Source organism: Camarhynchus parvulus, chromosome 3 (genome assembly GCF_901933205.1).
Source record: "Camarhynchus parvulus chromosome 3, STF_HiC, whole genome shotgun sequence".
Classification (NCBI taxonomy): domain Eukaryota; kingdom Metazoa; phylum Chordata; class Aves; order Passeriformes; family Thraupidae; genus Camarhynchus; species Camarhynchus parvulus.
In genome coordinates this window covers 63,507,974-63,523,407 of record NC_044573.1, presented here as the reverse complement: position 1 = coordinate 63,523,407, position 15,434 = coordinate 63,507,974, and the positions used below count along the sequence as shown (strand labels likewise).

The window sequence follows — 15,434 nt, the reverse complement described above, 5'->3', positions numbered from 1 at the left end:
TCAGACAAACTGATAAAGTTTCCTTATACAGCTACTTCAGAGAGCACTTTAGATTTTTGAATAAGAGACTTCTGTAGTCCACAAATTCCTTTCCAAAGTCATACATATTCATACATTTCTCCGCTTCCACAAGTCACACTGAAAGCTCAGAAAAAGTATATTAAAATATAGCAAGTAAGATCATTAATTTTATATTTGTAGTATTTTTTACATTTTGTAGAACCTCAGATATAAAGTGAGTTTCTATACATTATAAAAGTTCTTTTTATACAAAAAACATGTAATAGTGACTGAAAGAAGTTAATGACTGCAAAGAGAATCCTGATAGACAGGTCATAGTAGCAAAGACTTCAGCTACTTACGCTGGCCCCACTGGCCACTGCTGGGATTCAGGTAGTTGGGGTAAAGGCCCTCTGGTTTATCCAGGCGATTTAGAACTTTTCGGATATTCATTACCTAGTGGAAGGTACAAAACACTGAGCACTTATCCATTTTCCCCACAAAATACAGGAGTGTAAATATGCCTAAAAATAACCCCCCTGATCTTATTCAACACACACACACACACACACATACACACCCCTCTGTGCAATTGTATCACTATTGAAAAAGCTGATATCATCATGCAAACAAGATTCTGAAAACCTTGGGAGTTTCTGTGCCAATTGTCAGCCATGAAACAACACAACAGGAGAAAGCTCCAAAGTTCAGGACTTGCCATGCAGAGTATCCCCCTTCTCCACAGGATGCTGAAATTGACTGAGCCTATTTGCCTTAACTACGCTCAGCTACATCAGCATTTATATTCCTTGTATACCTAAATCAGAAATGCTATTAAATATTAAGCTTATCACCTAGTGCAGATGTGGAAGTGCACTGCAAATGAGTTTTGCCTGGAAAGGAGAGCACGTCTGGAACTGACTGAGGTTTACACCAGCAGCTTGCCCAGCAGCAGGGACCCAGGCAGCCCTCAGAGCTCTGCTGGCACTGCTAAGGAGCTCACTACAAATGAGATGCCCGGGGAAACAATTACAGTCCAGATGCTCAGCAGCTGGAGCCATCCAGCAGCACAATCCACTGCAGAGCACATGAAATGAGTTATACTGCATTTTAGGATTCACAGAAAAACAAATGTAGCAGCTTGGAAGAATGAGGACCCTGAGCACTGCAGGCCAGAAATCGTAACAAAAAGGTACTGACAGCTTCATTATAAACCCCCAAGTGCCTAGAGACCATGACATAGCTAGTGAAAAAGAAGATAAATTAACTTATACCAAGCTGCAGAAGGATTTCTGTTGTGGTACACAAACTTACTCCTGCATCTTGACACTACTCACTGCCCAAATGCAGGCTGCAATGAGTCCTAGACCTCAATTAATGAATTCTTCTACGAATACATCCATGCAAAAATTATTCCAGTGTTTCTTCTTCTTTATCAAGTGTACCAGCCCTGGAATGGTTCATCTCTGAGGGTTTTGTAATTGCAATCTCTAAAGGGTTTTAAGAATAGCTTACAAAAACAGATTTCCAGCATCTTGCAGCTAGAGCATGATGCCACTGTGTAGAAGAACCATGGGCTAGGACTTTTAAGATAAACACTTTCATTGTCTCTTAGTAGAACAGATGTTCTGCATTAAATTACCATAAATGCCACAAGATAATTAACTTATGTTGAAAATTTATTTCTGGCTATTCCTCAGTGCTGCCACTCCCTACTCATCTACTCCCCATCCCCAGTCCAAATTTAAGAGAAACTGCTCTTAAATTTACCCCTAAATACATGAAAACTGCTAGGAGTTTGCTTCACAAAATTTATTCCAATGCTGACAATGGTCCTGCAGCAAAGCCACTCAGTCCTTACCCAATAATAATTTTAGATTTGACTATTGCTTTTAGACCTACTGCTAAACATTTGGAGTCTCATAAATAATCAGATTATTAAGTCGATAATATCAGCTTTAGGTAACATGGGGTGGCTGCAGTAAGAATACAAAATCAAGTGTACGTTTTAATTAGGAAATATAAAGAAGATAAGTGATAAAGTGATAAAGTCCTGATAAAGAACAGGACTTGCTGGCTATTAGTACATTAAAAAGCAAAGCAAAATTGTTCAGGTGGGAGTTGAGGGAAGGAGGAGTTAACTTTCCATGGCTCATATATATAAAAATTATCCAGAAGACAATGTTTTCAAATTTTGGAAGAATTAGTATGCACAACAATTGGTTTGTCTAAGGATGTGATGTCTTTTTTCCTTCCCCAAAGAGAGTTCAAAATATATTTCTTATAGTGCAATGGAAGGGCTTTCTGATCTCACTGACAGCAGTCATATTAAACAACATTTTGAAGAGTAAACTTGTTGAAATCACCATGGTGCTTTGCTTTCTCTAGGCATCAGTTATTATTCTGAATATAATGTCAGGTTTTGTTTACACCCCATTAAGTAAAGAACTGAAGAAAGCTGTACAGTCTGATTGCTTAATGTGATACTAATGCAGAAGATAAACAGAAATTAAATGTTTTATGGGGCCATATACAAGAACGTATATCAGAATGATTTTGGAAGAGACTTTTGACTTTTTAATACAAAAACATGCCAAGGTAATTAGGGAAAATGTGACAAATGCTTACAATTGAGGAAAATCCAAATCTCTCCTTATTGATATTAGTCTCTGAATATGTGCTTTATATTTTACAACATGATTTTGACAGAGCAGTCTAACCTTTTCAGCAAAGACAGGGTTTCCAGACAGGTGGCTCAAATGTACAAACTCCAGATGCAAAGTCCCAAATTCTGCCAAAATGCTGCTTCCACCGGAGGCCCATGGCCAATTTCGACCGATTCCACTAAGATGGGGGGAAGAGAAAGACAGAAAATAATCATGAGCATCTGTAAGGCAATGCTAATAAAGTGTAATAGGCAGTAGCTATAACAGTATCATGAGAAGATAATTAATCTAAATGTACTTAATATGTATGTAAGGAGCCATGCTTCAGCAGCCTTCCATGATTTGCCCACAGGACCTTGAATTACTTCAGTCCAGCTCCACTTAGGCTGTACAGTTGCTTCTTTTAGCTCACAAATGGCTCCATCACACTTCTCACTGTCACAGTGTTGCATTGCAGGATATCGTGTTTAAAGACAGGACAAAAAACTACTGATGATAAGAAAGCATTCTCATGCTTCACCTCTTTTGCTCTGTACTTAACACAACACTCTCCAATTCTAACTCTAATTTCTACAGTGCAATTGCTCATTAACTTAAATAATGAATATACACAGAATAGGCTTTAAGTTAGAAGTATTACATGCAGCATATACTTCTTAATGCATGAGACTTTGATAGGGTAGGATAAGTATGTATTTTCTGTCTGGGCACTCGTACCAGGATGAGTAACTTCAGTTTTAATTATGACCTAAAGATACTTCACAGCAAAATTAATCTTAGGATTTGTATTGAGAATAGAGAAAATCACATTTATTGCTAAATCCCCACTAGAAACTAAAGCTGCTTGAGACTCAGAATGGCAAGTCTACTGAAGTTTCATTACAAAAAGGTGGGGGTTCTTTCCCCCTTGAAATTTCCAGCAGCAATATTCAGGAAAAAACCCCTGAAATTATAGAAAGGTTAGCCAATGTTCCAGAGCACCTAGCTGAATAATGACAGATTAGCTTATTATTAGGATGAATGTTACATACAAATACTCTTATTAGGTACGGAACATCTTCCACATTTCCAAGTTGTAAAGAGCATTAAACACAAACACATCTGTATATAAATAAAATTTTCATTTTACTTTTACACATAAGCAGCCACTACATCAATTAGCAGTTGCACAACCATGAAAATATGGTATTCTTCCTGAGTTAAAATGCGACTCAAAAAACCCAAAACCAGCAAAAACTCCAATAAATCATGATGGAAGTTCTCAGATTTATTAAGCTGTTCTTCAAAAGATCATCTATAACTGAAGTTTAACCAATGCATGGAAATTAAGACTCCATTAGGTAAATCTCCCTGCTAGCTATATCAAATGGTATTTTGAGACTTCTGCCAGACACACAAAATAAAACCAAGTCATTAAGCTTCAAAAGCAGAGAAAAGGCACAAAGAGCACAAAGGAAAGAGATGTGATGAGGCTCCCCTGGTTGACCATAAAGGTGCAAGGGGCTGGACACATATAAGTCCTCTGATGTAAATAATTGCCCAAAAATTGTTTCTAATCTTCATAGCTGCAGACCAAAATCAATGACACAATGAAATCAGGGTACTGCAAAGATGCACGCAATCCCAATTTGGTATGGTATTTGAGTGACTGAAACAGAACACAAGTTTATGGTATCTTAATAACTCATTTTAAGATCTCTCTTACAAAAATTTGAGTACTTTTTACAGAGTGAAGAGAAACCCACACCTGGTTTAGAAGCTGTCTGCACTTCAGTATACGGTGGCTTGGATTTTTTTTGAATGGCAATGTAAAAGCATCAGATATTACAGAGAACAGGATCAAGGTGAGTACAAGCAGACAACATATCTGGAAACCTCTCCTCTACAGTCTGAAGAACTTGCAGACTGGTTATTCACCCAAGAACAGACGCCATCTCTGCTACATGCTATCTCAAGTTCTAACTGCTGACTTCTAGATGAAAATATTTTATTCTGTTTCCAAATTACCCAGATTAAAAGAGCTGACATAAAGTTCACAGGAAGAAAAAAATGAAAAAAAAACCCTCAGAATTTCAAAAAGTTACCATGTTGTGGTAGAAATAGAAAAAGCACATGTGCTTTTTTCTAGAAAGTTTCTCAATCAATCTCAAAGTAAAAACATCGAGCTGTTCCTGCAGCAAGACATCAACCAAAATTGACAGAAAACGTAATAGAGTTCCTACTTGCACTCTACCCCAGTGTCTGCTCATACCAATACAACCTGCCAGAACACTTTCATGTAGTGGGTTTTGTTAACAAGGAAAATTTCCAAGAGGTTTTCTGCATGCAGCAATGCGCTTTGCCATGAGTGGAAGATTCTCCTTGTTTAAGACGGTTTCAAAATTATGAACTTGCATTCTTTGATCTTAATGCCAAAAAATAAGTAGAAATAAACATCTATGTTACATCTTAGGTACTATTTAACAGAGTTTTCATTTTTTTTCAGTTGGGTCAGGTGATTAGGAAAAAAGGCATCAACATTTCTGGTAAATCTGCAAAATAACAGGGCTATGTGTTGGTTTACCCTCAGATGCAAGCTCTGTCACTGAAAAGCTGATTTCAGTAAGTGGTAGTACCCACGATTTGCACTTCAGTCCCTCAACTACTTTTCATGCAACCTTCAGCTATGGATGTCTGGTATTTTCTCATACCATAGAATGGCCTGGGTTGAAAGAGACAGTAAAAATCTGGTTCCAACCCCCCTGCTATGGGCAGGGGCACCTTTCACAGGTTGCTCACAGCCCTGTCCCACCTGGCCTTGAACACTTCACTCCACAGCTCCTCTGGGCAGCCAATTCCAGTGTCTCCCCATCCTCACATAAAAAATTTCTTCCTGGTATTAATCTAATCTAAACCTAATCTCTTTTAGTTTAAAGCCATTCTCCCTTGGCCTATCACTACCTGCCCTTGCCAAAAGTCCCTCTCAGCTCTCTTGCAGACCCCTTTAGGGACTGAAAGGCTGCTGTGAGGTCTCTCCAAACATTTCTGCAGGTTGAACAGCTCAATTCTCTCAGCATGTCTTCACAGGAGGGGTGCTCCAGCCAACTGATCATCTCCATAGGATATATTTCATCTTTGGGAGCAATGGAACAGGTAAGTTTTCTATATTCCCTCATGCTAACTGGAACAGCCACAGTGCTGCTTCTGATTCCATTTAACTCCATCCTTATTTTAAGATGATACTCCAGTGTGCATTATGCAGACAGTCAGCTCCTGGAGAGAGAGACCAGGAAATACTCAACAAAGCTTTCAGCATTCAGAATGGGAGAGATTTCACACTCTGATCATTTTTGATTGGGAAAGTAGATTTTGACTTTTGTTTAACAGTATTTAGGCTTAAAAAAAAGAAAAGGAAATGAGGAGGGTGCTCTTTTTTCAGCCCTGCCCTCCCCACCCTCCAAATCATAAATATTGTATACTTTTAAACAAAACACAGAACTTTAAAAAGGAGAGAAACTAATCAGAACAAAATAAATGGAAAAGACAACTGTGTCAGGGATTATAAACAATGAGTACATTTATATATTACTTGAGGTGCCCTAGAAAATAACATGTAATAAATAAATCTAACAGCTCAGTAAATCTTAATAACTAGACATAGTAAAATACTGATTTCTGCCCATTCATGAGATAACATAACCAGTGCTCACAACTCAGACATTTTTCAAGCTCTTCACCATTACCATTATCAGGGTGAACAAAAACTCCTGCAAAGTTAAAAAAGATCAATGCTAAGAATTTATTTACCATTCAGCCATAAAGTCAGTGCTGGGTATCTCATTACTCTTCAGTTATGAAGTTATGCACTGGCTTCCTGAAGTCTTGAGATGCAAGCCTGAGTCTCTGGTGAAAGGTTGTATTTCTACTCCCAAGTTTTAGAAAACCTACATAATGCTGCAGGTTCCTACAGGTTTTTTGTCTGGGGGTGCCCATTACTCAAGTCAAGAAACAATAGCAGGAATCTGAACCCAAAGAATGATCAGGGCATTTGGGGGATTCTCAAAAGGTGGTTTATGACTCTGCGCCAAACTTATGTGCAGATCACTCCTCCCAGTCAAAGCACAACCTGTAAAGCCCTGAAAACTTTTGGCATCTTATTTTCACTCTGTTTAATAGTTTATTGTCACAAATGTCTTGTAAGCTGACAAATGCAGTTTTCAGAAAGAGATGAAGAACAGCAAAGGGGGCCAGGTATGATACTTTTTATATTAGCTGCATTTCTTTTTCTTGCTTTCTTTTTGTAATTTACCTTGCCACTGAATTTTTCAATTTTTCTTATGTTGATACACACTAGAACCTGTACTAAGTGTCAGTCATGTACTGGCATCAGAGTTAGAAACAAAACTCCTACTGTACACTTCAGGAAGGAAAGAGGGAAGGAGACACACTACTCAAACTACTTTGAAGATTCAGACAAGTACTAAAATATCTTCAGTTTATACCTTTATATATTTTAACCTATCTGAAATCACTGTGTCTAAAATAGTATATTTTACACTGCATAAAACACACAAAAAGTTTGTGTAAGATATTCAGAGAACTTTAGGACTTATAACTTTTATTATGTAAGTAAGACAAATTTGAAGTGAGGCTCTGGATCAGAGAAGCATAATATTTTGGTTAATAATATTTCTTACTGATTTTATAAATTTTGTTTCTGAACACTGAGCGCCACAGAATCTGAAAACCAGTGTTTGTAATTCTAATGTCATTCATTCTTGGGAAATATGAGCCTGATTGACCTGGGCTGCTGGTAACTCAATTCAGTATTTTTCCAGCAGATCATTGTTGGTTCATCTGTACATAAGAACAGAAAGTATGAGATCACTTAGTCTTCTAAAATGTACGGAGTGTACCAAGAGAGGGAACCACAGAGGAAATATAAATATTCAAAGGTTGCTTTATAAAAAAAATCACTGAAATTCAGAAGCACAACCATATTTAAAAGAGTTTTAAAAAATTATACTACATCCCCAATATATATAAAGCAGCAGCTAATTTTCAACTGAAAGGAAAAGCAAATCCTCAGGGAAACTGCACAAATACTTCAAAGGGTCAAAACACTTATCAAAATTCTTGTCATCAGCGAGCAGAACTGTTAGTCTCTGCAGACAACTTGTTTATTATACCCAACCTTTCCTGGAGGATGCCAGGACAACTCTGCAAGCTGGAGCCAGAGCAAGAAGTCAGAATTTCAATATTTAATGCAAAATGCAGGAGTACAACAGGATAGTCAGTATCCTCCTGCAGACTTAGCCAGTAAAAAGGTGAAAGGCCAAAATAAAAGAGACACAGCAGCAACAATGTGATGTGTCCAAGTACTGCTGTTGAGAAAGGTTTTAGAATTAAAAATGAAAATAAGTCCCAACAGCCCCTTTGGACTTTACTAAAGCTGATTTTTTTTTTTCTGTAAGAAACTACCCTGTGATTGTGGGTGAAAATGCAAAACACTGTGACAGAAAAATCACTGAGAGGGGTCCATTGAAATTCACCAGGGCTGGAGCACGCAGGTTGTGCCTGGTACTTCCAACAGCGCTGAGGGGCCAAGGAGGATCTGCCTGGAAAATAGATTGTGGCTGGAATTGGTTAGGCTTAATCCTGTTTTAAGAGGATTTCTGCAGGAGCAGAGTGCTGCCCAGCCCACTCCTCAGAACCTGGCTTATGTCCCTCCACACCAACATCTGTGGCTCAGAGACCCAGGAGAGAGAGGGACCTTTCCAAATGGAGATTGAGACACAGGCAGAGGGCGTTGCAATGGACATACAAACTTTCCTGCAGCTTTCCTCTCCCAGCACCCCAGGATGCACTTCATGTTTCTCCTTGAGTCTTAGCCCCCAAGCAAACATGCCTTGAAAGCAGAAGTAATGTAGAATCATCAGGGCTTTCTTTGTCAAAGAAAACCACAAATCCTCCTCCGCTTTTTTCCCCAAAGGAAGCCTGTGGTCCCCAGACAATTTGGAAAGCATAACGTGATTGCTTTTCCATGTTTTAGTCTTAAAATTATGACCACATGCCATTTGGCTGCACAGCTGAAACCCCACACTGTAATCCAGCAGCCCTGCTGTGTGCCAGCTACAGGTCTGACCACGAGAGGAGGTGGGGAAATGGGAGAGCTCTGCAATTCCAGCAAGGGAACCCTTAGAAATTCATCTCTTTGGGGCTCCCCTGATAATCAGTGCAGGGAGATAACAGAATTAAATCACTTCACAGAGGAGATTAAGCTGAGGATGGAGTCTTTCCTGTTACACAGTAAACCCTTGGAGACCAGTCTCCTACAGTTACCCCTTGCCACATGCCCAAATCTCAAAATTTCAATTAGCTTCACAGGTACCAGATGGATTTTTTAACTCTCTACAGGCTAAAACATATAACAAAAGGGAGGACTGGAGATAAACACTCTGTAATGTTATATTTTAAAATCTTTAATTACATAAAAGGTTTTTTCCTAACTCACAATTTATCTTTAATGATTTTTTTAGGAGCTAGATGCTTCTTAAGGTCTGTTACAATCCAAATCATTCTACAATTTTGTATTTCAATCCAGTTAGAACAATCTCCAAGGGCACAGTCTATTTTAGCAGAATTGCTCATTATTCCTATGTCTTCTTTTTGTAAAAAGTCAGTATAAATACACAGTGCCCAGCCTCAGCATTTCTAATGAAGTGTTTATATATTGCAAAAGCCTTCTATACACCGCCAAAGCCTTTGCTGTATTTCTTTTCTGTCACTACCAGTCTTTCATAATATTTTAATTTGATTAAATCAACTAAGTCTCCTTAGAACAAATGAAGAGAGGTCAGAAAACCATCAAGTTTTTCATTTACAATTTTGATTTTAAACAAAATACATTTAAAAGATGAAGTTTCTCTAGAGTCATAGATGGCACAAAATACATCAAAATGCTAAATAAAACTTAATTGCTTTCAGAAATTCCTAGGCAAATGATTGAACTTAAACCCCAACAATTAATACATTCTAAATATACACACACACTCAACTTAAAAATAAGCAAATACTGGGGAAAAATATTTTATGGATATGACGGTGGCATCCTCTGGGGGAGTACTCCAGGATAACCCTGCTGGAGCAGGGAGGTTGGACCAGATGATGGATCCACTGTGGTCTCTGCCAACCTGACCCATACTGTGATCCCTTAGGAAAAGGAGACAAGTGGCAGCCAGAAGGATGATTCTCACAGGTCATTTTCAGAGAGTATCTAAAGTTTCATGCATTATTTAGGATTGCCACATCTGAAAATACTTTCATAAGAATAATTTTTTGGACTGCCCTGAACAGAAACATTTGTCAATGTGTCACCAAAAAAAAAAAAAAAAAGAAAGATGAGTGGCTTCTTTTCCCAGAAACCAATGTTAATCATTAGACACACATTTCTTCCTAACAACTCGCTGAGTGGCTAAATCCAACAACACAGACCACACTGGGGAAGTTAAAGGATGAGCTAATACTTAGAAAAGGTTCCCTCCAAACTCCTGAGCTACATCTTTCTCCTTTTAGTACTGCAGCTAACTAAGAATGCTAATAAATTATGCTGTGTGATTTGAGTTTTACTTAGAGATTAATATTTAAAAGCAAAATTAAAACCAAAATCAACTATGAAGCACACAGACAACGCTTGCTCAAAGTTTCAATCACTCTATTTGAGAAATTAAATGCTAAAAAGATTTTTTAAAAAATTTGCTCCTTTCTCCCTCATCCCCAAAAATACAGTATATAGGATTGTCTTCACAAGCACTGAAACAGATGATTTATTTGTTATTGCTTCAAAGATATTTACTGTATTTTTGTTTTCCCCCTAACTGGCCAATCATCCTTACCTTTGTTTGAGAAAGAAAAGTACAGAAATCCCATGTTTGCACACACCACTGGCACTCACTCAACTTTTCCATCCAAATCTTGTGGTGGGAGCTGCAAGGCAGGGTTGAACTGAGGAACCTGTGACAGGACTAGCACAGTACTGTGTATTTCTAGCCCCAGCAGCGAGTGTGAATATCTTCCTATCCAACTTCCAGTAAATGACAGTTAACTTTTGGAGGCTTAAGTGGTCCCAGAATCACCCAAGGCATCCAGACTCCTGCTGGAACTCTGACTTTTCCACATTGTCTCTTCTCTGAGACAGGAAAATAATTATAATCTGGTCAAACACCTCTCATTCACTGTCTCGACAGCTGGAGACAGTTGAAAAAGAAACTGAAAATCAGCCAGCTAGCCTGCAGGGCAGTTTTTGATGTCTGTTTTATTCCTCTTTGTAAGGAGGATCGTGTAGGCAAATTCTAACAGCTGGTGAGTTTTTCAGCTGTGACAATAAATGTGTTAACTGCTGCCCTTGCCTAACCACTGCCCAGCTGGCAGCTTCCTGCTCAGCCCAGCTGCCCTCTCTGAAACTGATATCAGCTCTTACCTGGAGAGATGATCTTTAGGGATGCTGACTTAGCAGGAGGAGGCAGACAGTGAATTAGCACCATCAGCAACCCCAGGAGGAAGACTAACACAAGTGGTTACTCAATTTTATGGGATGACAGGGAATAAAAAAGATTTCTACATATGCCACAATGTCAGACAAAACACAAATGTTTTTCAATGCAACAAGTGAGATAATGAAGAGGTATAACCTCAGAGCTATTAGTTTGAGAACATCAGTTTTGTCTATTTGCCTATTCAATGCAGTGTCAGCATTAATATATGCTGATTTCCTGGCCACTTCAGTCATGCCAATAGAGGAGATGCATCCATTTGTATTGGACACACATGCATGTCATCATCTGTCTGGAAATGAGAGTAGGAAAAATCAGAGTGCTGTGGCTAACTGTTCATCATTTGAGAAACTACCAGCACAGCCCTCAAAAGATGCTAATATGAAATAGATTTTAAAACAAGATTCCTGCTTTTCTCCATGAAGTCCATCAGATCCTTCAAAGGCAATGTTAATAGTTACATTTTCCAAGAAGAAGAGTTACCCTCGTCCCAGCATTTTTGCCTTTTATCTTTATAAGGAAACACACCAAGAGACCTCTAAAGCTGCCCTAGAATGGTCACTGGCTCTTTACTGTACTTTCAGGCAAAAGAGTTAAAGGTTCAAATGTTATCCAGTGGACTGATCTTCACCAAGGTGACCACCCAAGAGGCAATTTCTCTTGAAACTGGACAGAGCAGCAACAGAGACTGAAGAGCACTATTAATGTAAAAGCAGAAGATGAGCAGGAGGTACATGAAGTACAAAGTTTCCAGTACCAACTTGTGCTATGGCCTCTGCCAGGACAATTCCCCACCTCCCTGGAGGGTCAGCCAGCGGTGGCAGACACCGGGAAGGCAAGAGAGCTCTGTCTGCTCCATGTTCAAGCCATTCTACATGCAAGTCCACTAAATATTCTCTGTGGTGAAAGGCATCTGCTCATGATTAGGTCAGAGTAGTGATGGCACCTGGGGGACACTTATGTGAGAGGACACTACAGTGAATGGAGACAGCAGACCGGGAGCAGGAGGAGACAAAACCCAGGTGGAGACCAAAACGCCAGAGAGAACCAAGGCGAAGAGCAAACAATCTCATCTGCCTCTGGAGAGCAGCAGAGAATAAGCAAAGGCCAGTGAAACTGCCTTTGGGAAGACCATGCTTTACTGTAGGCATGGAAGTCTGACAGCTGCTCAGAATAAAAATAAATCACCTCCTCCATGGGCTCCAAAAATGACCAGATAGCATCGAATACTTCTTTTGTGGTCCGACACATGGTTTTTGGTCATCTGGATCTAGTGATACTGTGTCTATTGACACTTAAAATAATCAGAGTATCTTATTTTTATAAAACACTCCATCCAGCTTATTTTTATAAAACAACTCCATCCACTGAGCTGCTTTGTTTACATCAAATTCCTGCAACATTTCTCTGTGGAAAAAGACTGAATTTCTCTAGGATTTTACAGGCAGGGTTTGTACAACCCTTTCCTTATGGCTGTCTGCCCCATGACACTTCTCACATTACTGCTGCTCTGAGGGAGCATCAAAGCTTGTGGAACTGGCACTCTGTGGCAAACCAACAGAGCACTAAGCTCACATTTACAAGCCCACATGGAGAAAGAGAGAGACAATTAGTCAGGCATTACATGGTCTGAAATATCAATATGACACCAGTAAAGTGTTTAAGCGCAATTTTCAATGTCACCATCTAAAACTGTACTAAAACTGTACTTGTTACCATAATAATTTCTGATAAAAGTTATCTGAGCACAGCACAGACCTACATGTCTCCCACAACACACTAATGAATAAACTAAAAAAATTGTGCTTCCTATTACTTTATATACTAAGGTTTAATTAATCAATTCCAAAGGCTAAAAAAGCAAGAGGGAATAGAACACAACAGAGCAATGCCAGAGATAATAAGTACTAGCATGGACTACTTTTAATCACGTCCCCAAAGAGAAGTGAAAAGAACAGGAAATGAAAGTAATGAATGGAATTTCACAGTTCTGCCATCCATGTGATAAGTTAAGACAGAATAAAAGAAGGTGGTATTAGAATGAAATTCCCTGCTGTAGCAAGTGGTGTAACTCAGTGCTACTGACAGTCAAAAACCTTAGAAAACCAAACCCAAAGAAAAAACATCCTAAGCAAAGCAAGAAAAAGTGAACTCATGCTTCTGAGAAGCAGATTCACTGGGCAGGAAAATAATTAAGAGTTTTGGAAGAATCTATAAGAAACACCATTTATCTTTGTTCTTGTGCTCTCTACCATGCCTTTTATCACTAAAAGACAAACTAACTGTGTAAGTTTAGAGCTTTAGAACTTCACATTTCACATTAAGATTTCTTGCTATCTTAAAACCACTGTAGCCATGGCATTTGGCACTTTTGATATACTTTCATCAGTACATCCCTCTGTAAGACTCTGCTTCCAGTTCTACATCACTTTTCCAACATTCACCTTTTAGATTATCCTTTTCTTTTTTCTCCTGAGGATTTGCTATAAATCCCCCGTCCACCGTGATTAGGTAATTAACTTCTGACTTCAGTTAGTTTCTATTCCACATCTGATTTCCTTTACTAGTAACTGATGTTCAAGTTCTGCTAAATTGTTCTTTTGCTATATCAGTCGCATTGTCCAAGTGCAAAGAAATGTTATTAACTTCCTCTGTCTGTAAGCTTTGTTATGAGGATGAGTGTTGAACAGTTTGCATTTGGAGGTGACTAGGTAACATAGAAATAGGCTGGAGAATTGGTGCTAAACCCAGAACTTCCCTGTTTCTTTTCCTTCTGCTTGATGTGTTTGTTGGGCCGTTTTTTTGGTTTTTTTTTTTTTTTTGGCTGCTCTGTTCTTTTCTGGTTCCACAACTCTCTTCTTGCTCTCCCAGTTAATTCCAGATATTCAATTCCAAATCCTAGATATTCTTTCTTTTACTGCCAGTCACTGGAGATCAAGTGTTGTCTCCACACATTCTCAAGTGAAGGCAGAGAGATGTGTTTGTCTGGTGGAGGTCCTGCAACAGCATTACTCTCCAGCTCAGGCTAAGGACACTCACAACCCAACCAAGGGTATTATTGTACTGAAGCATTGTGAAAACAATGGTTTCTCTATCAGAAGGGATGTATCAGTTTTTCAAGAAAAGCCACTACTGATCTTCTGGATAGGACAAAATCCCAGGATTTGATCTTTTCAATCCAATGAGGACCTAAAAGAACAGGTAAAGATTCAAAGAACCAAAGCACAGATGGCAAGTGACAGCTACATGTAATTTCTCTGTCACTAATTTCCCATTTCCCACTTCCTAGTGCTAATTTTTCAATACCCTAAATAATCCTAATCTCAGTCTCAGTCATTTAAAATATATTTGTATCACTCTTGTCTATACAGTTCATATTCATTCCTTATTATCAGACAGTAAATCTAAAAAGATTTAATCTTTTTCTTCTCTGAACTCAATTAGCTTGTATTAGCTTCTCGTGCCACAAAAATATTTTATGTGGGTTCACAGTCATTCAGGTTAAAGTCTTTCAAAGCACCTAGTCACATTTATTGTGCTTGATGCTGCATGTGGTGCCATTAAATGCTTGAAACATAGAATCAAAATCATTACACTAACGGCATGGTTCCGTTATTAAAAATAATGGGCTGACAAGTTGCAAAGGTCTGCTTCAAGCCCTTTTGTAGCTTTTAGTCATTGCAAGGAGCCTGTGTCAAAGGCTTGCTGACTGACAGTCAATTATTTCTCCCTCTAATACAGCTGCTGGATCAACAGTGGTTTCACATACTGGACAGCTTGTCACAGGACCTGCAGCTGTGATATTCATCAGATATTAACATTAACTTAACACATGCTGTAAATTACACTTGCATATGGATTTGTGGGTATGTATATCAATCTAAACATGTACAAAACAGAGACACCACTGTTGTTGAACGAAACCTCTCTTCAGTATCTGCTGTCACAGATGCTGTGACAGCTGTATGAAACTCTACTGAAATGGCATTCTGGTTCACTGAGAGGGACAGCTCCCCTAGATTAAAGAAACTTAAGTAGTCTTTTTCAGACTAGTGTTGTGAAAGACATAATCTGTTTTGACAAATGCTTTAAGAAAAGTATAAATGTCCTCTTCTCCCAGTCTGCTTCAATCTTCTTGTTTCTCTTTACCCACACATTTCTGTGTCATAAAAATCCATTTGTTCTGGGATCAGATAAAATTTATTTTGCTCACTGTCAGTCACTAAGGCCTTGATCC

The 15,434-nt window shown here is 38.7% G+C and overlaps 1 protein-coding gene across 2 annotated transcripts in view; it reads right to left on the bottom strand.

Moving 5' to 3' along the window:
• MAN1A1 (mannosidase alpha class 1A member 1) overlaps positions 1-15,434 on the bottom strand; it is a 139,819-nt gene that overhangs the window by 25,431 nt on the left and 98,954 nt on the right. For both annotated transcript variants that reach the window (XM_030946670.1, XM_030946671.1), the window contains 2 exons: positions 2,721-2,844; positions 363-456 (listed from right to left, as the gene is read on the bottom strand). In XM_030946670.1, the coding sequence (XP_030802530.1) occupies positions 363-456; positions 2,721-2,844 (218 nt within the window). The remainder of the gene's footprint in view (positions 1-362; positions 457-2,720; positions 2,845-15,434) is intronic.